This window comes from Rattus norvegicus, chromosome 7 (genome assembly GCF_021556685.1).
Source record: "Rattus norvegicus strain SHRSP/BbbUtx chromosome 7, alternate assembly SHRSP_T2T, whole genome shotgun sequence".
NCBI classification, from domain to species: domain Eukaryota; kingdom Metazoa; phylum Chordata; class Mammalia; order Rodentia; family Muridae; genus Rattus; species Rattus norvegicus.
The window spans coordinates 5,834,312-5,862,175 of record NC_141540.1 but is presented as its reverse complement, the minus strand read 5'-3'; the positions used below and the strand labels follow the sequence as shown (position 1 = coordinate 5,862,175).

The window sequence follows — 27,864 nt, the reverse complement described above, 5'->3', positions numbered from 1 at the left end:
ACACCTGTATCCCGGCGCTCAGGTGACTGTGAATCTGTTGTAACCTGTACCATACAGTGGCCTCCTGTCTACAAAAGCCCACCCACCCACCAAAGCCTCTGATTGGGGTGGCATGTACCTGTAAAGCCAGTTTCAGAGAGGCAAAGAGAGAAACAGCACCATGAGTTCCAGGCTAAACTACTCTATACAAGTTCCAGGCCATCAAGAATTTACATAGAGAAAATCTTGTAGCAACAGAAAACAAAACAAAACAAAAAGGTGCACATGGGGCATAGAGTCAGATTTAGGGTTTGTTTTGTTTTGGTTTTTGTCTTATTTTTATGACAGGGTTTCACTGTGTAACAGGTCTACCCGTCCTAAAAATCGCTTTGTAGACCAGGCCTGCCTCTGTCTCTCAAGTGCTAGGATTAAACCATGCCTGGCTCATGTTTATTTTTTAGAGATGTGGACTCATGTATTTGAGGCTGTTCTGGAACTCAGTATGCACCCTAGGCTGAGCCTTAAATTGCTGACCCTGCCTCTGCCTCCCCAATGCTGGGGTTACAGGCACTGGCCTAGGCAGATCCAGGTTTATGTCTTGACTTTGCCACCGACTCAGTAATAACGGAAGCTATATGAATGTCCCTTCTCTACCCCGACAGTCCACGGGACATAAATCACTGTGCCAACAGAGGAAGGAAGGGAGGAAGCCACAGTTGATGAGCTAATGGCCGTGCGTTGCTGGCCTTTCTGTCTCTAAGGAATTGGGTTTTCAGGAACAGAAAGTCCAAGAGTTTAGAGAAGAGACACTTCCACAGTTTTTTGTTGTTGTTTTAACAAAAGTTTATTATGATGTACAAAGGACTAGCTATTCAGGGCGTGGTGGGAGATGGCACACCAGAGAACCCAGGAACTCACAAAGGATCAGGATGCAACGGCACCATCACGTCCCCCCTGCCCGTGGTCCCACTGTGCCACCCTGTCTGGCCTTGCCGATTTCTTAACTTTACCTATTGGCCAAGCACCTTTTCTTACAGCTTTTGGCTCCTTGAGTTTCTTCTGCTCCTGTGTGTATCTTCCTCATCCACCTTCTTGGTTCTTGGTTTGCTCATGCCACCTTCAAGGCTGGGCATGACACTGCTGTCCCCTCTCCCAATTATTATTAACCCCTTCCTGAACTGTTCTGAGGCACCATGTAGAAAACGCCCATAGTACAGGTTCTCACGTTTCATTTGCCACAAGTTGTACCGTGAGCACACCTTAGAGCAGCGGCAGTTGCCCCCTGGCTTCCTTGACAATGGCATAAAAATTTCTGATAAACCTTCAGGGCTCTGAGACCAAGGCCTTGCCTGGGTCGCCCCTAAGGAATAATTTTTTTCCTTTCATGTTAACAAAACACTGTACAAAAGAAGAAATGCCCTCTTACTCGTAAAATATCAGCTCTATCAAGTATTTATTATGAGAAGCAATGCCCAAGGGCTCAGAAACCGTTCAAAGCTCCAGGAGTGATTCTCTCAGGCGCTGGGGGAGGTAGAGACGGGACAGTCTAAGGCAGCAAAGCGTCACGCCTTCACTAGAGTGTCAGGGTCACTTTGTGGGGGTTGAGCATGGCAAGGGGCTGCTAGCAGTAGTCTGCTTCACATGGCCAACTGAAGCAGATAGCCCTCAGTCTCTACAGGAAGAGAAGGATTTAGAACTGGAGTCAGGAGTGAAGGGAGGAGACCTGAGATAACCGGAAGAGAGAACTGAAGAACTCAGTTGGGTATGGCTCAGTGCCACTGTGGTTGCCTACCATGGGCAAGGTTCTGGGTTTGACAGGTCCCAGGATAGCGATGAAGGAAGGACAGAATTCCATCCATGAGCTCCCCACCAAGGCCCAATGTTGCTTCATACCAACTTAGCCAATTATCAAAACATTAAAATCGTTCCATACTGGAAAGACACCACTGCCTCAGACCCTCTAAGGACCTCCCAAATGTCCTGACCTGCCCTTAAGACCCCTGTGTCTCCCAGCATGGCAGGCAGCCTCAGGGTCCTAGAAGGGCTATGGCCAGTGTCTGTTCTGACCCTGTGGTGTACCTTAGAAAGCATGCTATGCTTCTACCTCTTACTCCAGAGCCTATGCTAACCCTGCTCACAAGGCCTCTTTTCCCACTGCTGGAAGCAACATCCTGATTTGGGAGTTAGAAGGGACAAAACAGAAACAAAGCTCTTAGTCTTCAGAAGGAATCAAGGGTCCATCCACGTCAAAATGGCTGGGGCAGGACCTGTAAGCCTCCTCTATGATGCTCTGGCCAGCCAACACTGGGTCACCGTAGGGCATGACGTCATCAATATTTATGTTGTTTCTGAAGACTAGAGGACACAGAGAGAAAGACATCAGGCCCTGATCCAAGTTAGAAGCTTCCAACTTTAGCAGGAAAGGTGCAATCTGGGGAAATGGAGGGGCAGGGTGGGTCAGGGGAGGCCCTTGCATTCTTCACAAAAGGAATCACCAGGAAATGAATGAGGAACTGGGGCTCGCCTTTTGGTAATGGTGAGAGATCACTTACTTTCCATCTCCCCTGTGTTCAGCTGCTGCAGGTCCTGAGGCAAATCCGGCTCTGGCAACAGCTGATTCAATGCACGTGCTGGGTCTGGCTCCAGCAGGATTTGTGGGGCTGGACTCAGTGTGGGATCTGGTTTCGGCTCTACGCCCAGGTCCAGCCCCGCCTGCAGCATTGACTGCAGCTCCAGGTCTCGTGCCAACTCCATCACTGACATGAGCTCTGCATCCAGCTCTAAGGACTCTGGATCCTGTTTAAGCTCCAGAGGCTGCTGCAGCTCGTCCGCCTGTCTAGGTGTATCAGGACAGACAATGGGACAAGACTCAGGGGGTGAAATGAAGTGAGGATCATAGAGCAAGCGGAGGCAGGCTACATGTCTAGCCTAAGAAGGTGGTAGGGAGCTAGGTGTGCTTGTACACACCTTTAACCCAGAACTCAGGAGGCAGAGGCTCCTTTAAGACTGGTCTGCATCATGGGGCTGGGGATTTAGCTCAGTGGTAGAGCGCTTACCTAGGAAGTGCAAGGGCCTGGGTTCGGTCCCCAGCTCCGAAAAAATGAACCAAAAAAAAAAAAAAAAAAAAAAAAAAAAGACTGGTCTGCATCGTGAGATCCCTGCGTGGGTGGTGGTGGTGAGGAGCAGAGGGGTAAAATATGGCCTTTATCATAAGATTTTAGGAGACAGTGTCTCATGTAGCACAGGCTGCCCTTCAAATCTCTACATAGCCAAGGCTAGACTGGAACTTCTGCCCTCCAGTTCCCAAGCACTGGAATTAGAGGTGCTAGCCACTATATCTGGTCTTGAAATCAGGCTTGTTAGAATTTGAATTCTCTCATTTACTGATTGGGTAAATCTTAGAGAGTCATTTACAGTTTTTAAATTTTATTTTTATCTTCTGTGTACAAGTATTCCGCTTGTGTAAGTGTATGTACACCACATGCGTACCTGGTATATGTGGAAGTCAGGAGAGAGCAGTCGATCCCCTGATGCTCAATGGTGGCAAGCCACCTCGTGGGTGCTGAGTACTGAACCCAGGTGCTACGCAAGGACAACCAACTGCTCTTAACTGCTGATCTAGCCCTTAGACTATCACATAGGCATGGAACAGAGGCAAGAGGATGGTTAAGAGCAGGATCCTAGATATCGCCCAAAATGACTTATAAATTTAATGCAATTTCTACCACATGCCACTCTTCCCAGAATCCAACTTTATACACACTCACAAAAGACCCTTAGTACAGCTGGAGGCAGGCATGGTGGTACATGAAACCCTGTTTCAAAACAACAGCTAACATAATTAAATAATACTGAGGTATAGTAACCAAAATAGCATGGTAGCAACATAAAATCAGACATATGGGCCAAGGAAACAGAATGGTAGACCCAGAAATAAATCCATGAATTTTTTTTATAAAGGTCTCTCTCTCTCTCTCTCTCATACACACACACACACACACACACACACACACACACACACACACACACACACACACAGAGTACAGCCTCCTCAATACACTGGAAATCCATTTACAGAAGAATTAAACTAGATTTGTATCATCTACCACATACAAAAATCATGAAGCCAGAAACACGGCTCTTCAGGCAGGGCACCACTACTAAACCCAGCAATCTGAGTCCAAGCCCATGACCCACGTGGTAGAAAGAGGAGCCAACTCTTGCAAATCGTCCCCTGACCTCTACATATATTTCGTGGTAGGCATATACATGCGCACACATACATAGCCCACACAGAAATAAATACACTTTAAAATCCAGCAGAGGGGGCCGGAGTGAAGTTGTTATTGAGAGTGCACAGTGCCAAGTGTCATAAATCAATAGATGTGCGCAGGACCCACGTTTGGTTCCCAGCACCCGTGTAAGCTGGTTCACAACTGCCTGTAAGTGCAGCTCTAGGACTCCAGCCCTTTCAGACAGGAGGACTCTGGTCCCACGGGTGCCAACACTCTATGAATGTACCCCATACACACTACACGCTGCTTTATCACACTGAAACGCAGTTTCTCCAGCTGATACCAGTCATGCCGCACATGCGAGGCATGTGAAGATTCAACACAATTAGAAAACACACAGATTGCTTGGCCCAGTGCCCAGCAACAACACACTTCTAATACACATTGCTGCCATTGCTGCTACCTACTCCACTGGGTCCTAAAAAGGACTCAACAGTTTGTTTGCCCAGGAAATCTAGTCCTCTGTCATCGGGGAGGGTCCTGTTAACAGAACGGTTGTGAACATTACTGTCAGGGAGACCGTGGAAAAGATGGCGGCGGGTACACTGCAGAGAGGAGCGGCTTAAAAGGGAAAACCCAGAGGTTGGTGAGTTGGGGAGAGGGAGAGGGAGAGAAGGCATCTGGAAGCAGCATCAGCCAGAGGGTCCCAGGGAAGGCCTTGTGTCTCACCTGTTAGAGATCACGATGAGTCTATGTTTCAGGTATTTCCTCCGTTCTTCCAAGTTAACTGTGGGATACAGACGGGAGACGGGAAGAGATCAATGTGTTACACAGAGGCCAAAGTTTCTCTAGTGCAAGGTGGTCCTCCCTACTAAGGAGTGTGCACTGTCGGCACACGTGCCCTGCGTGTGAAGGAGGGAGCTGGAACTATCAATATCCGAGAACACTTTCATCCTAGGAAGGAGGTATGCCGTCGACCCCAACCTTTTTCCTGGTAGTAACACCCAAAGGCTTCGTCCCGAGGGACGCGGGGATAGAGGAAGCGGAGTGGGTTCTCAGGAGCATTCTCTTCGGCGAGAACCTGGTAGTGGCGGATGATTTCTGTCAGTGGGAGTGACTGTAGCACTTCCTTGGTGTAGGGCTGCACAGAGTAGATGAGGACTTTATCTGAAGAACACAAGAAGTGAGACTAGCCCCGGGGTTTCCTGCCCAGGTAGGTAACCCCAGACAGACACAGCCCCCAAGCCAGACAGACAGAGGGTCAGAGTGGGAGGACTGCAGGAATGGTGCGGGAGAGGGTGCTGACCATCATCCTGGTGCTCCACCCAAGAGCAGGTAATGCCCCCTTCAGAAGTCTCACTGAAGCGCAGCAGGAAGGTGCCCGACACCATCTTCTTCAGTAGTCGGCGTTCCTCGCTCCGGCTCACAAAGCCCATGATGCGCCTGGAGTGGACAAAGCCTGTTAGACCCAAGGTCCCGGTTCCACTTGTGAGGATTCGGTGGGCAGGCCGAAGAAAGCCTGGTGAGGGGTGAGGAGATGGCTCAGCAGCTAAAGGCAGCTCCCACCAGCCTGACCGCCTGAGTCCAATCTCTAGGACCCCCACAGTGGAAGGAGAGAACCTACCTTGTAAGCTATACTGATCTCTATGCACACGTGCTTGCACACAAAATCAATAACTATAAATATAATAGGCCTGGGCACAGAAGCAAAGGCCTTTAATCCCAGCGCTTGGGAGGCAGAGGCAAGAGTAGGCAGACCAATATGGTGTATACAGCCAGTTCCAGGACAGCCAGCCAGAGTTACACAATAGACAGGGACTGACTGAAGATGACCCTCACCACCAGCCTGCTCCTTCCCAGCTCTGTCTATTGTGTGAGTTCCTAGTTTCTCTGAGTCTGGTTTCCCCATGGGACTGAAGTTGGAAGTACCCCCCTCAGTGTGATCGTAAGGACTGTGCGGACAGAAGGGCCTGGCAGTCTCTGCTTGACAAACTCCAACACGACTGCTATTACTATATTTCTTTTCTTTTCTTTTTTTTTTTTTTCCGGAGCTGGGGACCGAACCCAGGGCCTTACGGTTGCTAGGCAAGTGCTCTACCACTGAGCTAAATCCCCAACCTACGACTGCTATTACTAATGGGGACTTGCACCGTGTGTGTGTGTGTGTGTGTGTGTGTGTGTGTGTGTGTGTGTGTGTGGTGTGTGTGTGTGTGTGGTGTGTGTGTGTGTGTGGTGTGTGTGTGTGGTGTGTGTCTCCCTTGTGCTACCAGAGGGCACACATGAAGTGCGGATCTGAGCCCAGTTGAGGAAAACAAAGGAAGACTGAGCCAGGCCTTACCCATCATTCCAGAGATCCTTCAGGTGGTCATGTACCAGCTCCAGAATTTTGTCCAGCCAGGTCCAGAAAGGGATCTTGCCAGGGGGGCTCTCTCGCTGAGGGAGGTAAAGAAAGACAGGAAGGGATGTGGAATTGCCCTTGGTGTGGGGAAGGGTAGAGATGGCCAGTGTCTGACTGGGTGTGGGGAAGGGTGAGATGGCCAGTGTCTGACTGGGTGTGGGGAAGGGTGAGATGGCCAGTGTCTGACTGGATGTGGGGAAGGATGAGATGGCCCAGCGTCTGGACGGGGACTAACAGGACACAGGCTGCAGCGTGTTACCTTGCTGAAGTCTGCCCAGGACAACAGTGCATCCTCTGTCTTGCAGTTCTTTCCTGTGGAGTCACAGACGGTTGGGATGACTGAAGGAGGCCAAGGCCAGGCAGAGGGCCTGGGGTAGGGGCAAGCCAGGGCTAGGGAAGAGGAAACTGTACCGAACAGCTTGTTTCTCAGCATGCCCAGCTGCTCAGGATCGAGGCCTCGGCCGATGTAGGAGGAGAACTGCCAACTGAGTGCAGGCCCCAGCAAACTCCACGGAGCTTTCGGAACTTTGCAGAAGAACTGCTGGTCCTGTGGGGTTGGGGGTGAGCCGGCTCAGAAGCAACTCTTCAGGCAGAGCCTCCATTCACCTCTGCCCCTCACCTGCTCACCACTGCCTCTTCCTCCTCCTACCTTGGGAGTTGAGCTGAGCATGTTGAACCAGAGAATGGAGGCCCAGGCAATGGAGAGTTGGTTCATGTTAGAGATAATCACCACAGGGAGAGTGTCCGTCTGGGAGGAAGCCAGGAGTCACAGGGGGAAGGGGGTTTGTGTAACTGCACACAGCTGCTGCCTCTTTCGCTCCCCCTCTCTTGGCACTCACCTGCAGCTTCATCTTCAGACCCTGGTAAACGTACTCCACCATGGCGCTGATGATGTGTAGCTCCTCTGTCACAGGCAGCGGCCCCTGCAGGGTCACAGCGATCAGCGATCATCGATCAGCGGGTCCTTCGGTGAGTCGCTGGCCTCAGCTCATGGCTCTGGGGAACAGCCAGCCTTACCTTGTTGCTGCCCTTTCCTGCGCCCACTGAGCGCTGCTCCACCAGCGTCTGCAGTCAGAAGACACGATGTCAGGGAAGGGACCCAAGGCCAAGGCCTAGAGATGCTTTAGCTCCCACTCCTCGGGATTAGATGCCAACTCCGTTAACCCTTCTTACCAAGAAGCCGAAGTCCCAAATTAAGCCTTGTCTCTGGCCTTCCTCAGGGGTCAAGGACTTCTGGTTTGAGGTCAGAATGTTGAACTTCCGGAAGCTGCTCCAGGGAGAAGATACAGGGGGACAAAGAGCAGTGTTAGTATCTTTGTTTCTCTCTCTTTCTTTGTGTAGACCAGGCTGGCCTTGTATTTCCAGCAATTCTTTATATAGCCCAGGCTAGCCTTGTATTTCCAGTGATTCTCTTGCCCCAGGCTCCTAAAAGTTCGGGGGTGTTCCACCATGGCTTGCCCAGGGTAGTTTTAAAATCAGCAGGAAAGGGATGGTTGGATGACTCAGCAAGTAAGGGTGCTTATGGACAAGTCTTATGACTTGAGTTCAGTCCCCAGGACCCACATGGTGGACGGAGAGAACGCGCCCACTAGTTGTCCTCTAACTTATACATATTTTCATATTTTTCTCTCTTGATTGTGTATACACACACACACACACACACACACACACACACTGTAAGCAAAATATAAAAAAAAGTAAAATAAAAAATACAATTTTGTGGTAAACAAAAATTCCATGTTACTTCAGACTTCTGTCCACGTGTCCCCCCAGTCCCCTTCGTCCCCTGAACTCCCGCAGGGCTGCCACGTGTACTGTGCAGGTCACACATGCAGTGTACGTGTCCTTATCAGGCACTTACCCTGGCAACTCTGAATTCCTGAAAGGAAGGAGAAAAAAAAATAATCACTGGAAGTAAAAGCAATTTGGTCTTGGTAATCAGACAGACCTAGGTTCACACTGCCTCCTTGAGCTCATAGCGACATGGCATGGCCTGGCAGAAGAGACACGGAATGTCTTCCATATTTGTATTTGTCTGAAGCATTGGCCATGCCTGGCTGGAGGAGTTGTTAGTACAGTGAAATGAGTCTGGGACAAGCTGCAGGGCGTCCGGCATGCGGGAGGTGGGACAGGTGGACAGAAGGCAGCCTGGGGATCCTGCCATGCAGTGGGTACCTCTGCCTCCAGCCTCTGCCTATTGGCTGTTTTAGTCACGTCTTTCAGCTGCCTCAGCTCACCTGTCAATGGAGACTTCTGCTTTGAGTGATTCATTGCCTTCCTGGAGTCTCACCAGCAGTCTGGGGGAACAGATGTTGGATAGAGTGGTCAGTTTCAAATTCTTGACATGACCAGAGGTGTAAAAGAGGGGTGGGGAAGAAAAGAAGTCTTCACGAGCAAGAGAAAGGATCTGCACACTCAGAAAAGGCACAGCAACAGAAGAGGGAAAAAGAGGCACGGCTTGCAAATGCAACCTTGTTCGGACAGTGAACTTGCTCCCAGTCTTCAGGATGAGGGGTCGATGGAGAGTCTGGGGCATGCAGGGCTGGGTTTCCACTACAAAGGACCTAAGAAGAGAGGTATGGGTAGAGGATGACAGCTGCATCCGTAACAACCATCTCCCCGTATGTGTTTGTTTCTTCCTTGTCCCCCGCTATCCCCGACACCTCCTAGGCCACCAGACCTTTGGAGCAGACGCTGAAGTAACTCCGTGACTTGGGCATTCTGCAGGTCCACCCCTTGGCCAAACATGTCACCCTCATAACGAAGCATAAGACTCATATCCTTCAGTTGCTTCAGTAGCTGCCGAAGGTGGAACAAGACCTTTGCTCCAGCTGTCAACCTGGGTGACAGAGTCCAGGGAGAGAGAATGTGTAAGTTTTCTGGGGCCGCACTGAGGCTTGAGTGCCGTAGAGGGACGGAAACTGACTTGAGCTAAAAAGTGTGATTTCACATTTAAGATCCCTGCATCCTCAAGGTTGAAGTAGGAGGGTTGAGAGTTCAAGTCTGGGCTGGGTCTCACAAAGAGATAAGTAAAGGCAAGGGCTGCTGATACTGCTCATTTGGTACAACAAATCCCTAGGTTCCATCCCCGGCACTGCATCGACAAGGCACAGGGATGCACACTGGAAATTCCAACTCAGGAGGTGAAGGCAAAAAGACTAGAAGTTCATTTTCAGCTATAGAATGAGTTCAAGGCCAGCCTGGGGCACAAGAAACCCCTGTCACAAAGAAACAGAATCCAAGAAGCACATGGTAAAGTATTCAAAACAATTTCTCCTCCAAAAGATTAAACTCAGAACCACTTTGATACACAAGTTTCTATTAATGTAATGACATCTAACTTTCTCTTGTAAAGCATGTGTCCGTAGAGCCTAGAACTGAGTCTTTTCTCCTATTCCTCTTCACCTCTTTTGAGGCGCTCTCACTCACTGAGCCTGGACGCCACCATTTTGTTTCAGCGTCGGCTAGCCAGCAAACCCCCGGTATCTGCCTATTTCTGTCCACCTGGTGCTGGGGTTATTGGTGCCTGGTATTTGCCCAGCTTTTAAGTGGGTGCTGGGAATCTGAATTCAGGCCCTATGCTCGCACTGCAAGCATGTTCCTAATGGGACTATTTCCTCAGACCGTGTGTGTGTGTGTGTGTGTGTGTGTGTGTGTGTGTGTGTGTGTGTGTACACGTGTGTATGTGTGTGTACGTGTGTATGTGTGTGTACGTGTGTATGTGTGTGTATACGTGTGTGTATGTATGTGTGTGTACGTGTGTGTACGTGTGTGTACGTGTGTATGTGTGTGTACGTGTGTGTGTGTGTGTGTGTGTGTGTGTGTGTGTGTGTGTGTATCTTCAAGGCAAGATCCAAAGATCCAATTATATACTCCAGGCTAGGGCTAGCCCGGACTTCTGGTTCTCCTGTGTTTGCTTCCCTAGGACTTGGATTACCAGTCTCCAATACCACATTCAGCTCACAACCATCTTTGTAAAGCCTCAGAAGATACGCTGGCACTGAGACACGGCACAGTGGGTAAAAGTGCTCATCAAGGAGGCCTGGCTACGGGGCTGGGGATTTAGCTCAGTGGTAGAGCACTTACCTAGGAAGCGCAAGGCCCTGGGTTTGGTCCCCAGCTCCGAAAAAAAGAACCAAAAAAAAAAAAAAAAAAAAAAAAGAAGGCCCGGCTACTTGGGTTGTGTCCCTGGAACCCATATAAAGATGTCAGTAGAGAACCCCACAAAGTTCTCCTCTGAGCTCTATACACACCACACACACACACACACACACACAGACACACACAGACACACACACACACACACACACACACACACGCACACGCGCACACACACACACGCGCGCACGCGCGCTCTCCCCATCATACAGACACACAGTAGTAGACAGTAGACAATTTAAAGAAATGGTGTCTGGGGCTGGGGATTTAGCTCAGTGGTAGAGCGCTTACCTAGGAAGCGCAAGGCCCTGGGTTCGGTCCCCAGCTCCGAAAAAAAGAACCAAAAAAAAAAAGAAATGGTGTCTGGAGAGATGGCTCAGCGCTGACTGCTCTGCAAGAGGATCTGGGTTCAAATCCCAGCACCCACATGGTGGCTCACAATGGTCTCTAATACCATCACACAGACACACACACATGCAGGCAAAACCTCACCTGCAAATAAAAATAAATCATTAAGGAGCATTTTAATGCACATTTTATAATATTCCACTTATTCTCTTAAGGATTTATTTTATTAAGTGGGTGTGGTAGCCCATGCCTTTAATCCCAACACTGGGAAGACAGAGGCTGGAGAAATGGTCAGTTCAAAGCCAGCCTGGTCAACACAGTGAGTTCCAGGGTATCCAAAGCCACATAGTGAGACATCGTCTCAAAAGCAAACAAAACAGGGTAGACCGGATTAACCCAGTACTTTCCTTTGCTTCTTTACCAAAGCAAAGACTGGACCAGGACTCTCTGAGTGGCGAGGACAGCGTACAGCAGAGTATATAGTCACAGTCAAACCAGAGAAGCGGCAGAAGACACGGAGGCATCATTGGCTGTTGTTTCCCTGTCCCTTCCTGCCTCTCTGTTCTCCTTCTGTGCTGACATCAGACCCAGGACTTGGGAGTGCAGAGGAGCACTCTCCCACTGAGCTCCACTGTCCTCCATTCACTGCACCAGCCCCTGAGGTTCTTACCACTGTTCCAGCTGATCCAGCTGCAGCTCGGGTGCTGGGGCTCCAATGCAGGACTTCTGCTGCTGAGCCTTCCACTCATCCAGCTTTGGCAGCAACAGGTCGACCAGGGTGGTTAATCGTCCAACCAGGGCTTTGGAGATGTCCAGCACCTCCTAGGAAGGAGAACTCATGAGTGCTAAGTACCTCTCACCACCCCCATCCAGCCGATGAAGAGAACAGGAAACTAAGATGGTGAGGCCATAGCCCCCTGATCCCCTCCCCCAGTTCTCTGCTGCCCCCAAACCCGCTCTGCTGCCCCCCAGTTCCCTGATACCCCCTGAACCCCCTCTGCTGCCCCCTCAACCCCCTCTGCTGCCCCTTCTGTGCCCAGCCCCCACCTTTCTCATTCTGTCCAGTTCATTGGCTGTTGTCTGCACAAGCTGCCGCTGTTGGCTCTGATGGGGGTCCAAAGACGATGTCTTCTCTGAAAGGCAAGACCAAAACTCAGACCACATGTTCCTTCTGCTCTTTTCTGTCCAGGGTCTCAGTCAAAAACTGAAAATGCTGGATGGGGAGGAAGGGAGTACCAGAGAAAGTACAGACACCTGGAGTCCCACAGGCAAATTCTGGATGGACCAGAAGCCCATTCAACCTGCTAAGGCAGTTTACTACACAATCCCTCTACCATTTGCGAACTATTCCTCAATCACATCTCTAGTCTGCCCTCCACAACACACCCCACACCTCTGCCTTACATATCGATGGGACTACTGACGCTGACATAAGGGGCCCTAGGTGACCACTGCTCAATGGAGCACCCAGCCTCTGCTGTCCTTCCCACTGGCCCCTAAGACGGCCCCTTGAGTGGACCTACTGTGATTGAGAACTGTGTATCTGAAGCTGAAGACATCCTGCACATCCTTCAGCTGCCTGATGGATCTCACCAGCGCCTGTGGAGGAGATGGGACCCCAGTGAGGCTTTTCTGAGGGCAGAAAAGCTTCGATCTCCACTCCACACCCAACACTTGCCACAGCCACCAACCTCCACAGCAGTCTGTAAATCCAGGATTCTTGTTTCAATCTCAAGCTGCTGCTGGCTCTCCCCTGCCGCTTCAGGGGCTGGCCTGGGCTGCATCTGAAGTAAGAGGTTCTGAACATGTTTGAACTCTGACTGGTTTGTTTGTTTAAGACAGAGTTTCTTTCTCTGTGTAGCCATGGCTGTTCTGGAACTCATGACATATAACAAGCTGGGTTCAAACTCACAGAGATCCACCTGCCTCTGTGACTCAAATTAAAGCTGTGGGACCCAAATGCTGGGATTAATGGTATGGGTCACACACCCCACTCCCACCTGAACTCTTGAGTTTTCATCCCTAATATCAGGACCTGAAATTTTACTGCAGAGTGTGGGGGAGAGCCTGGTCTGAGAGGAGTTCCCTGAGTCTCTGCCAGGTGCCTTGCTGTCCCAGGGGCTTTCTTGCTTGCTTTCTTTTTTTAAGATTTTATTTATTTGTTTTTTTGTTGTTGTTGTTTTGTTTTTTCATTTGACTACACTGTAGCTGTCTTCAGACACACCAGAAGAGGGCATCAGATCCCACTGTGGTTGAACTCAGGAAGAGCAGTCAGCACTCTTAACCACTAAGCCATCTCTCAGTACCACACTGTTCTTACCTCTTGAGCTCTTTGGGCCTGATTCAGAATCCTTTTCTCTTCCAGGAGAAGATTGAAGATCATCTCAGCCAACTGGGTAGGGCCATTGGGAAACATCTAAGTAGAAAAAAAAACAGAAGCACGGTCCCATTTAACTACCTTAATGACCGCCCAGTCCAGACCCTGCCTTCAGTGTCTCCAGTATTTTTCTCCTTCATAGACCCTGAATCTAGATTCAGTCCATTACTCTGCCAGTGACACCCCATGTCCAGACTCTGTCTCCCAGCTCTTACTCTAGACTCAAAGGCTAGTCCCACACTCTTATTCCCAGCTCTTCCAAGTACCTGAATGTCCCGATTGAATTTTCGCAAGTTATGCTGTAATAAAAGGTAGTCGGAGTCCAAGCTGTAGTGGTCCCACTGGTTCAGCTGGTCCAGGATGTTGAAGTATAGCATGTTGGCCTTGGAATGATCACTGCCTAGTACAGCTTCCCTCCTGGGGACCGACACAACAAGGGCTCCATAAACAACCTGCTGCTCTGCGATCGCCCAGGACATCTCGAGGATGGACCCTGTGTGCTCAGAAGGAGCCACCTGAACCCCCAAGTCCTCACCAGTTCTGGTCTTCAATCCAGGCAGCCAAGTGCTGTCGGACGTCCATTGGCAGGAGGCTTTGTGAGTAGAGCTCATGCAACTGGTCCAGAAATGGACTGTCAAGGTTCTGCAACATCTCCCACTGCGCCATTTGGACTCTGAATGGGAAAGACATCCGTTCTCTGCTGGATATTCTATTGGACCAAATCATTCATAGTCTCTTGGCTTATTTACTTACTGTCTGGTTTATAAAACACACAAACACAAACAAACCCAGGGTCTTTGTAACCCAGCTGACTGGAAATTGAAGCAATCCTGCTGCAACCTCCTAAGTGCTGGGATTTAGTCATGGGCCACCAAGTCAGGGATGTGTGATTTTTCTTATTTGAAATGTTTCAATTATACAGTTAAAAGATAAACGGGTCTGGAGGGTTGGCTCAGTGTTCAAGAGCACTTGTTTTTCTAGAGGAGCAGATTGAGTCCCAGGGCTCATATGACGACTCGCAACTATTTAAACCCCAGTCCCAAGGGATCTATGCCCTCTTCTGACCTCCGAGGCCATCAGGCATTTGAGTGGCATACCTACAGACATACAATGCATACACTGATGTAGTTCAAATGCAATCAGCCCCCACTGGCCCATAGGGAGTGGCACTAAGGGGGTGTGGCCTTGTTGGAGGAAGTGTGTCACTGTGGGGGCAGGCTTTGAGGTCTTATGCTCAGGGTATGCACTGACTTTGGATCAAGATGAAGAACTCTCCTTCTTCAGCACCTTGTCTGTACCTACACTGTTATTCACCATAACAGACCAAATCTTTAAAACTGTAGGCCAAACCCAATTAAGTGTTGTCCTTTATAGGAGTTGCTGTGGTCACGGTGTCTCTCCACAGCAGCAGAAACCCTAGTTAAGAGAAGTACAAGTTTCTGGGTTTGTTAGACTTACCCAAAAACACTTGGGTGTGCATCACGTGACATACTCAGAAACTTCCACTTCAGCTAAGACACACATATACACATAAAATAACTTTCTGGTTTTGAAACAGGGTTTCTCTGTATAGCCCTGGCTGTCCTGGACATAGCTCTACAGATCCAGTTAGTCTCAAATTCACAGATCTGCCTGCCTCTGCCTCCCAAGTGTTGTGTGCCACTACTGCCCAGATATAAAATATTTTTATTTTACTTTATTTATATGAGTATATTGTTGGAGGCTGGAGAAATGGCTCAGCAGTTAAGAGCATTGACTGCCCTTCCAGAAGTCCTGAGTTCAATTCCCAGCAACCACGTGGTGGCTCACAACCATCTGTAATGGGATCTTCTGGTGTGTGAAGACAGCTACAGTGTACTCATATTCATAAAATAAAAAAAAAAAAAGAGAGTATATTGTTGCTGTTTCAGACACACCAGAAGAGGGCATTGGATCCCATTACAGATGTTTGTGCGCTGTGGTTGCTGGGAATTGAACTCAGGACCTCTGGAAGAGCAGTCCGTGCTCTTAACCACTGAGTAAAATAATTTTTAAAGATATAAAAAGTATTGGGGGGGGGGCTGGAGAGGTGGCTCAGTGGTTAAGAGCACTGACTGCTCTTCCAGAGGTCCTGAGTTCAATTCCCAGCAGCAACCTGGTGGCTCACAACCATCAGTAATGGGATCCGATGCCCTCTTCTGGTGTGTCTGAAGACAGCTACAGTGTACTTACATATAATAAATAAATCTTAAAAAAAAAGCTTTACTCTTATTGTACCTTGAGCTGAAAAGACTAGGAGAAACACACACACATGATTCTACTGCAGAGAGCAAACAACGTCACCTAAAGTCCAGGGGCTGGCTTTCTTTCCTTAAAGGCAGGAATGGAAAAGGGAAGAGATTGGGTAGGAGATTCAATTTTTCTCTTTTTAAAAATTTTATTTTATGTATATGTTATTTTGTCTGCATGTACACCCGCACATCAGAAGAGGCATTAGATCCTATAGGACTACGACTATAGATGGTTGTGAACCAGCACTTGGGAGGAAGAAGCAGGTGGACTTCTGAGTTTGAGGTCAACCCAGTCTATACAGTGATTTCCAGGACAGGAGGGTTACACAGAAAAACACTGTCTCAACCCCCACCCCAAAAGTCTGCCCAAGTGGACTGCACTGCAGTTATAGGGGCTGTGATAAAGTACTTTCTCTAGTTAGCTTCTCTCCGGCATCAGGTTTTCACTAAATAAGCTTTTCTGAAATAAACCAGACTTTATGTGTAGCCTTCAGCAAATAGTTTCACCTTCCTGGCCTTTATAGTCTATATGTAATTATATATGTATATATTATACACGCAATACAAAACAATTAAGTATGTCTTCTTTATTTATTTATTTGGGCAAGGATAAAAAATATTATGCAAAGGGCCTAGAGAGACGGCTCCATGGTTAAGAACACTGGCTGTGGGGTTGGGGATTTAGCTCAGTGGTAGAGCGCTTGCCTAGCAAGCGCAAGGCCCTGGGTTCGGTCCCCAGCTCCGAAAAAAAAAAAAAAAAAAAAACCACAATGGCTGCTCTTCCAGAGGACCTGAGTTCAATTCCCAGTCCCTATATGGCAGCTCACAACCATCTAAGTCCAGTCCCAGGAGACCTGACGCCCTCTTGTGGCCAATCCAGGTACGCATATAGTACACAGACACAACATGCAAACAAATTTTAAAAATAAGGAAGCAAACAAATAAGTAAATAGATTCGCAGAGCAGAGGTTTTCTGACAAGGAACAGATGGGAACACATAGCAGCTGCAAGAATCGAGGGTTGGGGATTTAGCTCAGTGGTAGAGCGCTTGCCTAGCAAGCGCAAGGCCCTGGGTTCGGTCCCCAGCTCCGAAAAAAAAGAAAAAAAAAAAAAAAAAGAATCGAGGAGGAGTTTTGGAAGGAAGTCGACAGGGTTGAGAAGTAGAGCTGTGCAGTAGTGCAGCATCCTGCAGGGTGTTCGACTTCAGCCAGAGAGAGAACAGACGCCTTGTCTACAAGGGCATCATCACCCGAGGCAATAGCCCTTCCTGGGAATGGGCTGACACCTCCGCCCCGCTCCGCACAACCTTTCGGGGCCTGTACCTTCTGAGGGTAAAGTGCCGCTCCTTCCAGTGCTCCCGTTTCAACTTCCAATCCTTCAAGTGGCTCAAGGACCCGTTTCCCACCCACTCCCGACTCTGGCGGACCCAGACCGTGAGCGGCGGAACCCGTCACCCGGCTGTGGACGCTCGGCGTTCCGGCCTCGGTGGGGCGACAGGAGGTTTCGCCACGCCCTTCCCGCGTAGCACTCTCATTGGCTGAGACACAAACCCGCCCAGCGCTGGGCTGAACAAGCTGCTTGTAACCACACCTCTGACTTCAGTGATTGGTGGAGAGGGAGAGGCTCACCTTAGCTCCCGCCCCCGCCCCGAGTGGGGCGGAGCCCAACTAAAGTCTTAGCCAAGAATTCTAGCAGCTGATTTACCCGAACTGTGAACAGTGCGTCCTAGGGAAAGGAAACTGAAACCAGGGTGTGTGGAGACACCAAGGACTCCATAGAAAGGGTGGGACCTGCATCCTTACGCTTTAGGATAGGGAGGGAAGAGCTGAGGTAATACTGGTATTTTTGAGGATATGAATGATAAATATTGTGCGTTCATGATATCACTTTTTAATTTCTATAACCACTTGTTCAGGCGAAAGTTGGCCACATTAGAGTGTAAAAGCTAAGTTTCAAGAAGGAAATTACTGGCAAGTGGTGACAGCACCCCAAACCATCCACCCATCCATCCACACTCCTCCTCTTATCAGAATTTTCCACTTATTTGTTGTTCTGTTACTATCTCTTGTATGCCAAAAAAACATAGTTCTTTAATAAAGGCCTCCCCCAGTTAGAAGTTGTACTTTCAACTTCTGACACCAAATTGGACATGGTTGTTTCTTCCACGTCATCTCTATATGTGGGGGCATCCTTCCGGGTCTCTGGCTGAGAGGTGGTCACCCCTTCCTCGTCATGATAATATCGGATCAGCCGCTGAACCCCAGCCTTCAGCGCTGGCTTAAGAGCAGCAGTGATCACTGCACCAGTTGGCCCCCCTGACATACCCACCATGGTCATCAAAAGATCATAACCCAGGTCTATGGCCCCATCTCGGCCTCGTTCCTTGGCCTTGTCAGTGCAGTTCTTAATGGCGTAATACAAGGCTGTGCCTAGGTTGTAGTAGGTGCCCACTGCTGGCAGCAGCTCAACCACATTGTGCACTCTCTGTTCCTGCTCATTCTCACAGCCCATGTTAGAAAGCGAACGTTTGACCCTCTTTGGACCTGCCTGCTCCCAGGCTAAGAGCTGTAGGGCAGAGGACAGAGCATTCACGGACACTTTCCAGTCTGCACGTCCACCTTTCTGGAGCTCTTGAAGATGGCGGATGAGGGCCTGTGTAGCCTCCACACCTCCGAATCGGTAAAGCTGAAGCTGAAGAGCCCAGACATCAGCCCAGCAGCCAGCTTCCTCCAGAGCATTCCTTAGAGCCAGGCCTACCAGGAATTTGGAGAGAGGAGGCATGTGAGTGAAGCCAGGCAGGGACCTTGGGAGCAGTGCCTGGCAGGACAACGGGTCTGAGGTAGGCGGCTGTGATCCCAACTGCGAGGGAGGGAGCATCGTAGAGACACCCTTCGGCTCTCTGTGTGAAATGGCACCCACAGGACACAGCAGGAGGTAGCAAAGCAGCTGAATTGATGTCGAATTGAGTCTGAGACTGTGCATGTCAGGAGCTGAGCACCCTGGAAAAAGGGAGAACCCCAAAATATGCAGACCTTGTCTCTGAAGGTTAGAGTCTAAACGGAGCCCAAGATTCAGGGAACCCCCTCATCCATCACCTACCTCCAAGTTTATGATTTTTTTTCAGTAAAAGGATAGGATATGGGAAATGCAACACAGTTTCTGCTTGGTTTCTGTCCTTTCTAGGTCAGAGGGACCCCTCACCATTTTATACCCACCCACTTATGGGGGACCCAGATTACCATATAGTCCAGCCATTGAGAAGTAAGAGTCCCCGGGTAGCTTTGTTAGGTCCTCAATCCTCCTCCTGTTCTGCCCTGCTCTCTGTCCCATGAATAGAGGAGATCTTTGGGGCTGCTGAGGTGGAAGGGGCTGGTCTGACTGCTAGAGCAAACCCATCAGTCCCTATGGTGCAGATGAGGTGCCCAATGTTGACATTGGCCAGGGCCTTTTCAAATAAGCTGGGACAGAAAGGTTCAACAGTGAGGACATTGACCTTATCCTACATGAAGTTCATCTGGTCTTTTTTGGGACGAGGACAGAGTGTATTGGGGACGGCCACGTGTAGACTGCTGGGCTGCGTCAATACTGACCAGATGATCTTTGGAGACTTCAGATCCACTGGCACATCTTCACCCATAATATTTTTGTTTTGCCTTTTATCAAGATTTGTTTGCTGTTACTTTATGTGTCTGAATGTTTTTCCAGTATATCTATAAGTGCACTGTGTGTGCCCAGTACCCACGGAGGCTAGAAGAGGGTGTTGGATTCCCTGGAACTGGAGTTGCAAGCCTCTCTGTGGGTGCTAGGAATTGAATCCATCTCTCTAGACCTCTTACCCATATTTTTAAAACTTTAAATCTAGAGGAACAAGTCTCCTCGAATGCACGGCTGAAATTGAAAGTGGCAGGAGCCCTGTGCAGAAAAGTGCCACACTACCTCAAGCCATGCGACACAAGACCCTAGGACCCTGCTACTTCTGTTTGCAAGGTGGGCATACTATTTTTGTTGTTTCTCTTTAGATCTATCAAAAGTAAGAGTGTCTGCAAGGAGAACACACGCCTTCCTACTCATTGTCTCTGACTTCCTGTGCCCTGACATGGGCATGCATGCGTGTGCACATAATAGATGGGAGAGGAGGGCAGGAGGACAGAGGGGAGAGGGGGAGAGGGAGATTTGCTTTTAAATTGTAGGTTCTAAGATGATGAAAAAACTTTAAAGAGTGGCATAAACTGGCAAAAATTTAGAACAGTATTTATTTTAAAACATTTAAGAATAAGGGGTTGGGGATTTAGCTCAGTGGTAGAGCGCTTGCCTAGCAAGCGGAAGGCCCTGGGTTCAGTCCCCAGCTCCAAAATAAAAAAATAAAAAAATAAAGAATAAAATCTTAGTCAAACAAACAAAAATAAAACATCACTCTGTGCTTGGTGGCGCACACAGCACTCAGAGGGAAAAGGAACCTTGAGTTCAAGCCCAGGCTCCATTAACTTAGAAAGTTCCAGGGCAGGTGGCTCAGGCAGAGGCAAGAGGATCTCTATGAGTTCCAGGTCAGCCTGTTTTACAAAGCAAGTCCAGGAGAGCCCGGGCTTGTTACACAGAGAAACCCTGCCTTGAAAAACAATCGGTCAGTCAACATCAAAAAACAAAATACACACACACACATCACATATACACACACCACACACACACACATCACATACACACATACCACACACCAATCACACACACACACCACACAAACACACACATACCACACACACATTACACACACCACACATACATCACACACACACCACACACACACACATCACACATACACCACAAACACACACACATACCACACACATCATACATACACCACACACATCACACACACACACCACACATACACACACATACCACACACACATTACACACACCACACATACATCACACACACATCACACACATCACACATATACCACACACACACACCACACATACACCATACACACACACACACACACACCACACACATCATACATACACCACAGACATCACACATCTCACAGACACACACACACACACACACACACACACACACACACAGCTATCAGTGTAGTTTTTGATGGAGTGCTTACTTAGCATGCAGGAGACCCTGGGTCTGACCCCTAGCACCACATAAAGCCCACATGGTAGCTCATCGCTAGAATCCTAGCACCTAGGAGAGAGAGGTAGTCAAGGTGTGCGTCACCTGAAGAACTGACTATATTTTAAAATGTAAGCAGGCAGGCCTGGTGTAGTGTCCCACACCTTTAATCCTGGCAGTTGAGAAGCAGAGGCAGGCAGATCTCTGTGAGCTTGAGGCCAGCCTAGTCTACACATCAAATTCCAGGTAGCCAGGGCTATGTAACCTGTCTCTGCCCATCCCCAGGAAAAGGGCTTGTCTGCACCATCATCCTTATAATTTGTTTTTCTCTCCCTTCAGTGCCTCCCTTCTTCCTCTCCTTCACTGCCTCTTTGTTCACATCATCATTGTAGCGATAAGGTAGTCTTCTGCAGTCCAAGGTGACCTTGCTCCACCTGTGGTGACCTTGCCCTGTGGTGATCTCCTGTGTCTTCTGTGTTCAAGCACTGCAGGCAGGCACACCACTGTTTCCATTTCTCATAGAGAATTTATAATTAGATTCTTTCTTTTTTTTAAAATAAGTGACATTAATTTATTTCTATTCTATGTGCATTGGTGTTTTGCCTGCATGTATGACTGGGTGAGGGTGTCAGGTCTTAGAGTTTACGGACAGTTGTGAGCTGCCATGTGCATGCTGGTAATTGAACCTGGGTCCTCCGGAAGAGTATCTAGTGCTCTTAGACGCTGAGCTATCTCTCCAGCCCCATGATTATTTTCTTTAAATTAAATTTAAGAGCTTCTTTTTGGTTAAAAAAATTACACAATTCCTAGAAGGAACAAGAAAGGATATTAGTGTGTCGGTGAAGATTCCAGCCAGAGTGATTCTGCAGAAATCTGAGGCCAGTCTGGACTGTGAATGAGACCCTTTCTCAAAAACAAAACAAAGAAGACATGAAACACCCAAGAGAGATTATACCCACAAACGGTACAAGAAAGGAAGTGATGCTCGGGCAGAGATGGAGGGCAGAAAACAATCGATGAAAATCAGTGAAGCCAAAAGCTTGTTCTTTAAAAAGTTAAACAAAATTAACACATTGTTATCTATGTGACCAGGAAGAGAGGGAGAAAGGAAGGGGGAGGGAGGAGGGAGAGGGAGAGGGAGAGGGGGAGAAGAAGGGGGGGGGAAGGGGCAGGGAGATGTAGAAAGAGAAGGAGGAAGGAGAGGGAGTGGAAAAGGGAGAGGGAGGGGGAGGGAGAGTAAGGGAAGGGGTTCAAATGACTTCCATCAGAATGAAAGCATTAGTATCTATTTAACTGAAATTAGAAAGATTCTAACAACGCCAGGCCTAGTGGCTCAAGCCTGCATTCCTTCCATACTGAAGCCTGAGGACTATAAGAGTATTATAAACAACTGTTTGCCACATGACCCACTCGTGCAAATTTCAGAAGCACATAACCCACCAACCATGAAGCAACTGAAATTCTGAGTTAAGATTTCATCAACAGCCCCACCCCGAATCAACCAAGAAGAGAGACTAACCTTGCCACTTGGACTGAGCTCTGAAATGCCGCCTTCTCAGTGGCCCTCGTTAGATTCTTTTTTTTTTGGTTTTTTTTTTCCCTTGGCTTCCCCCCCCCCCCCCCCCCCCCAGCTGGGGACAGAACCCAGGGCCTTGCGCTTCCTAGGCAAGCGCTCTACCACTGAGCTAAATCCCCAACTGCCCCCTCCTTGTTAGATTCTTAAACAATGGTCTCTCTTTCATGCTAGGTCAGAAACCTAGGTGGGTATGCTACTACTGTGCACGGTGTTAGGCAATCCAAAAACTCTGTCAGCAGGTCTTTAACAACTCAGTGGTATTCTCAGTCAGGGTGAGAAATACTTTTGTGTCAACACAGACCAACACATATGAACTCACTCGATCCCTACATCTGAGTGCCCCCTGAAGGCACTGTTGACTCTAGTAAAAGACAGGCCAGAGGTTCCCTTCATCCCAAGTGAGTCCTGATGACTAGATCTTCAGCTGGCCTTCACAGAAAAAAAATAAAATAAAAAGCAAAGCTAGGGAGACATCTTTTCAGTCTTTTTTTTTTTTTTTTTTGACAAGGTTTCTCTGTGTAGCCCTGACTGTCCTGGAACTCACTCTGTAGACCAGGCTGGCCTTTAATGCATAGAGATCTGCCTGCCTTGCCTACCTCTGCCTCCCGAGTTCTGGGAATAAAGGTATGTGCTACTGCACCTGGTCCCAAACATGAGAAGGAGAGGAAAAGGAAGAGGAAGAAGTAGAAGAGAAAGAAGAGGAAGAAGTAGAAGAAAAAAGAGGAAGAAGAAGAGAGGTGAGGAGGAGGAGATGATAAAGAAGAAACCCACCAAGGATATAAAGTTGGCATCCCACAAAGTGGATGGTTCACACAGTGCAGATTTATTTCTCACACTTTTTTGAGGTTTGTACAAAATCAAGACACCATCCATGTGGTTTCTACCCTTGCCTACAATGTGTGACACCCTGGGACTCATCCTCAACGGGACAGGAAAAGACAGAACAAACCCAATGGCTTCTCCTCAGGCTCACTCCTTGGCCTGCAGGAGATTGCCTTCTGACTGTTGGAATGGTCTCTTCTATCTGCCCAGAAGATGCTAATGCTTCTTCCCCTTCCTCCTCTTCACAGCAGGCTCTACAGGGGCAGCTCAGCCTCTCCTCAGTGCTGGGATTATAATTGTGAATCTACACCTAGCTCTTTCTCACTTGCTGCTCAAGCCACACCATGCAAAACACCCCTGCCCTGATTTCTCACTTCCTCAAGTAAGTTTACAGACCTCATATGGCCTGCCTGGGACTTCAGAGGGGTTACCCATGGTAACATACCTTCTCTCACCATGTGACTAAAAGTCCCGCATACCCCATATACTCGGAGTCCCATGTTTTTTTTTTTTTTTTTTTTTTTTTTTTTTTTTTTTTTTTGGTTCTTTTTTTCGGAGCTGAGGACCGAACCCAGGGCCTTGCGCTTCCTAGGTAAGCGCTCTACCACTGAGCTAAATCCCCAGCCCCGGAGTCCCATGTTTATCCTGAGGAATTCCCTACCCTCCCGGACCACCAATTACCTGAACCCCGCCCCCGCCCGCCCCCCCCCCCCCCCCCCCCCCCCCCGTCCCCATTTCTCTGAGACTATCTTGGCAGTGAGAGAGGAGCAGCGAGAGAGAGAGAGAGAGAGAGAGAGAGAGAGAGAGAGAGAGAGAGAGAGAGAGAGAGAGAAGCCAGAGCAGCCAGAGCAGCCAGAGCAGCCAGAGCAGCCAGAGAGCAGCCACAGCAGCCACAGCAGCCACAGCAGCCACAGCAGCCACAGCAGCCACAGCAGCCACAGCAGCCACAGCAGCCACAGCAGCCACAGCAGCCACAGCAGCCACAGCAGCCACAGCAGCCAGAGCTCTGGAAACAGGAGCTGATGCAGAGACTGTTTTGCTCCTCATGGCTTGATCAGTCTGCTTTTTTATAGGACTCAGGACCACAAGCACAGGGATGGCACCACTCACAGTGGTTGGCCTTTCCCCATCAATCCTTAATTAAGAAATTTCCCTATATGGTTCTGTCACCCAGACACTTGAAGGTCGACGACTCAGTTCAGTGCTCTCTTCGGCCCGCGTGGTCGGCTCCTCATCCTCTTCAGTCTCCACTTTGGGCTCTCTGGACCCTCAGCTGCAGCGTTTCACCGTATAACTCAGTGGCAGAGCGCTTGCCTAGCGAGCACAAAGCCCTGGGTTCGGTCCCCAGCTCCGAAAAAAAACTTTTTTTTAAAGATTTATTTATTCAGGATTGGGGACTTAGTTCAGTGGTAGCACTTGCCTAGCAAGTGCAAGGCCTTGGGTTCGGTCCTCAACTCTGAGGGGAGGGGGATTCATTCAATGTATGTGAGTTCACCGTAGCTGTCTTCAGATACACCAGAAGAGGGCACCAGATCCCATTACAGACGGTTGTGAGCCACCATGTGGTTGCTGGTGGCAGAAATTGGGGTCTCTCTTTATTTTATTTTATTTTTTTTTTTTTGGTTCTTTTTTTCGGAGCTGGGGACTGAACCCAGGGCCTTGCGCTTCCTAGGCAAGCGCTCTGCCACTGAGCCAAATCCCCAACCCCTCTCTTTATACCTTTTAAAGGATTGGAGTGCTTTCATATCAGAAGCATCAATAACTCCACCTTTGTGACTTAACTGTACCCTAAATTACCTCCTCACAGATATACGCTGTTATATCCAGAGGCAGTGAAGAGAGAGACCTGCTTCATTGGAGACAGATGTTGAAAACACAGCTGCCCCTACATCAAGACGGACTGCAGACTTCACCCTGACAAGGGAGACAGGATCTCTGCAAGAACAATATAGACTTTTAACCACTAAGCCATTTTATTTTAGCTCATAGGATTTGTGTGTGTGTGTGTGTGTGTGTGTGTGTGTGTGTGTGTGTGTGTGTGTGTGTAGGGGTATTTGTTTGTTTGTTTCTTTTTTTTAAGATTTATTTATTTATTATTTTATGTATGTGAGTACACTGTCCTCAGACACACCAGAAGAGGGCATTGAATCCCATTACAGATGGTTGTGAGCCACCATGTGGTTGCTGGGAATTGAACTCAGGACCTCTGGAAGAGCAGTCAGTGCTCTTAACCTCTGAGCCATCTCTCCAGCCCCCTGTTTGTTTGTTTCTTGAAACAAAGTCTCTCTGTGTAGCCCTGGCTGGCCTGAACTCAAGACCAGACTGGCTTTGAACTGTCAGAGATCCATCTGCCTTTGCCTCCCAAGTGCTGGGACCACCTCCACCACTCAGCAGCTTTTTTTCTTAAACACCATCTTATGCAGCCAAGTCTTGAACCTCACTAGTAGCCAAGGACGAATCTTGAGCTTCTGATCCTCGTGGCTTAACCTCTCTAGTGCTGAGGCCATAGGTACTCACACCACACCTGGTTTTCTGCTGTGCAGGGGGATAGACCCTAGAACTTTGTGATTCTAGAAAAGCCCTTCACAAGTGCTGGAATTAGACATGAGTTACTAACCACACTCTGGGATTACCTCAGAATTTTAGCATGTGAATTATTTTGTCTGTGACACACTTGCTAAAGATCATTTTCCTTGTCTCCTCTCACCCAGTTCCCTCTCTGTAGAAGCAGACCTATCAGATTGAGAGCAAGGGTCACACATCTAGTCCATACCTCTCTTGCTGTCTTGTTCTCCCCTGCCATGTGGCTCCCGATGGCTTAATACTCATTATGTAGCCTAGCTGGCCTTGAACTTTCTGCAGTCCTGCCTTAGCCTGTCAAACACTCATAATCCTTTTTAAAACAAATATGATCTGGGACCAGAGTGATGACTTAGCTAAGAGCATTGGCTGTTCTTCCAGGCTTGGTCGTGGCATGCACAGAGTCACAGCTGAAAGTCACAGCTGTCCTCTGTGATCCTGAGACCCTCTTCTGATCTCTGTTGGCACCAGGTGTGCATGTGGCACAGACAGATGTGCAGGTGTGGTGTGTGCACAAGCGCGTATGGAGGAAGGAGTTGACATCTGATGTCTCCCTCCATCACTTTTCACTTCATTTTTTCCCACTCCAACCCCAGATTTTACATGGTTACAGAGATCCAAATTCAGATTTTCATGCTTGCACAGCAGGCAATGACTCCCCAGAATAACCACTGTGGGCACTATTCCCCGGAGAGGTTGGGATCCATGTCCACTCTCCTGAGACACACAGCTGACAATAATCCAACCTCATGGAACAGTGAGTTTTGTTGGGTGGTTACTTAGAGGAGCAGAAATGATTTAAAGACAGCTGCATCATCAAAGGAGATCCCAGCAAGGGTGACAGCTCACAAAGCTGGGGACTGCACAGTCTGCAGGCAGCTCAACAGGTTGGAAGGTGACTTTCCCATGGCTCAGCTGGTGTAACATTCTTCCAGACTGCTTGGTCAGAGTCTCTTCCAAGCAGCTTGGCTTCTCTGAAAGTCTTCTAGGCAGCTTGGTTGGTCTCTACATCTTTAGTTGACTCAGCTTCCTTGAGTCTTTGGGCAGCCTCAGTTTGCCTGAGAGTAACTCCTAACAGTCTTTACCGCTATATTGTTGGGAAGGGAGAGACCTAGTGGATTTAATCAATTTCAGGGACTTCCTAAAGCTATTTTGGCTTGTTTACTTCCTGTCTTTTTTTTTTTCTTTTTTTCGGAGCTGGGGACCGAACCCAGGGCCTTGCGCTTGCTAGGCAAGCGCTCTACCACTGAGCTAAATCCCCAAGCCCTAAAATATTTTAAAAAAGATTTATTTATTTATTTATTTTATGTCTATAAGTAGACTGTCACTGTCTTCAGACACACCAGAAGAGGGCATCTGATCCTGAGAGATAGAGTTTTAAATTAGCCCAAAACTCAACAACAGGACCTGTCTCTGGAAGACAGATTGTTAAAAATGCAAGAGAACTACTTTGCTTATCACCCAGTGTGAGTGACTGTTCTTTGCTCTGCCCCTGTGATGTTTATTTAAGCCCCTACTTGTGCTTTCCAACCATTGCATCCTGCAGAGAGCACTCCAGGAACCAGGGGGCCATAAAACCTTCTGGGCCCCCTAATCTCCTGGAGCCATAAAACAATCCTGTGACTTGGGTGCCTTCCCCTTTGACACCCCCAATCCCCTGGGCTCACAGCCTCTGCCTTTAAATACTCTTTCTCCCAGCCTCTCGGGCCGGGCCGATGCCTCTGTCTCCTGCGTGAGATATGTGTCGGCCCGGAGATCTCTATAATAGGTCTCCATAATAAACCTCGCCTTTGCTTATTACATCCAAAATGGTCTTTCTGTGTCTGGGGTCTGCGATTTCCCAAGACTTGAGTAAGGGTCTCTCTGCGTGGGATCTTTCAGTTGATTCAGCTCCTCATGAGGCTTTGATAAGATTCTGAATTTGAGGCCATTCTGGACAAACCAGTCAAACTCTACCTTAAGGAAAAGACAGAAAACATTGAGAGTCAATCATGTG

General features: G+C 48.6%; 2 protein-coding genes and 1 long non-coding RNA gene across 9 annotated transcripts; 1 reads left to right on the top strand and 2 right to left on the bottom strand.

The window, feature by feature from the left end:
* Positions 1-1,415: 1,415 nt before the first annotated feature.
* Positions 1,416-17,260, bottom strand: Stat2 (signal transducer and activator of transcription 2). Of its 7 annotated transcripts, none has more exons than XM_087555972.1 (24): positions 17,088-17,260; positions 14,031-14,168; positions 13,762-13,912; positions 13,439-13,534; positions 12,810-12,917; positions 12,642-12,717; positions 12,166-12,251; positions 11,789-11,940; positions 9,293-9,451; positions 9,084-9,176; positions 8,850-8,909; positions 8,474-8,491; positions 7,786-7,879; positions 7,630-7,677; positions 7,452-7,535; positions 7,262-7,360; positions 7,024-7,159; positions 6,872-6,924; positions 6,553-6,647; positions 5,521-5,657; positions 5,199-5,381; positions 4,944-5,001; positions 2,532-2,815; positions 1,416-2,334 (listed from the first exon to the last, which is right to left on the bottom strand). In XM_087555972.1, exons 2-24 carry the CDS (start codon positions 14,159-14,161, stop codon positions 2,192-2,194), a joined length of 2,544 nt encoding a protein of 847 aa, XP_087412098.1. In that variant the 5' UTR covers positions 14,162-14,168; positions 17,088-17,260; the 3' UTR covers positions 1,416-2,191.
* A 379-nt stretch (positions 17,261-17,639) lies between these two features.
* Apof (apolipoprotein F) lies at positions 17,640-19,094 on the bottom strand. The gene is made up of 2 exons (NM_001409538.1): positions 19,005-19,094; positions 17,640-18,764 (listed from the first exon to the last, which is right to left on the bottom strand). Exons 1-2 carry the CDS (start codon positions 19,018-19,020, stop codon positions 17,824-17,826), a joined length of 957 nt encoding a protein of 318 aa, NP_001396467.1. The 5' UTR covers positions 19,021-19,094; the 3' UTR covers positions 17,640-17,823.
* A 202-nt stretch (positions 19,095-19,296) lies between these two features.
* On the top strand, positions 19,297-27,670 carry LOC148004416 (uncharacterized). Its single transcript, XR_015625016.1, has 3 exons — positions 19,297-19,752; positions 23,537-23,670; positions 25,096-27,670. It is a non-coding gene; the product is annotated as an uncharacterized LOC148004416 (long non-coding RNA).
* Positions 27,671-27,864: the final 194 nt, after the last annotated feature.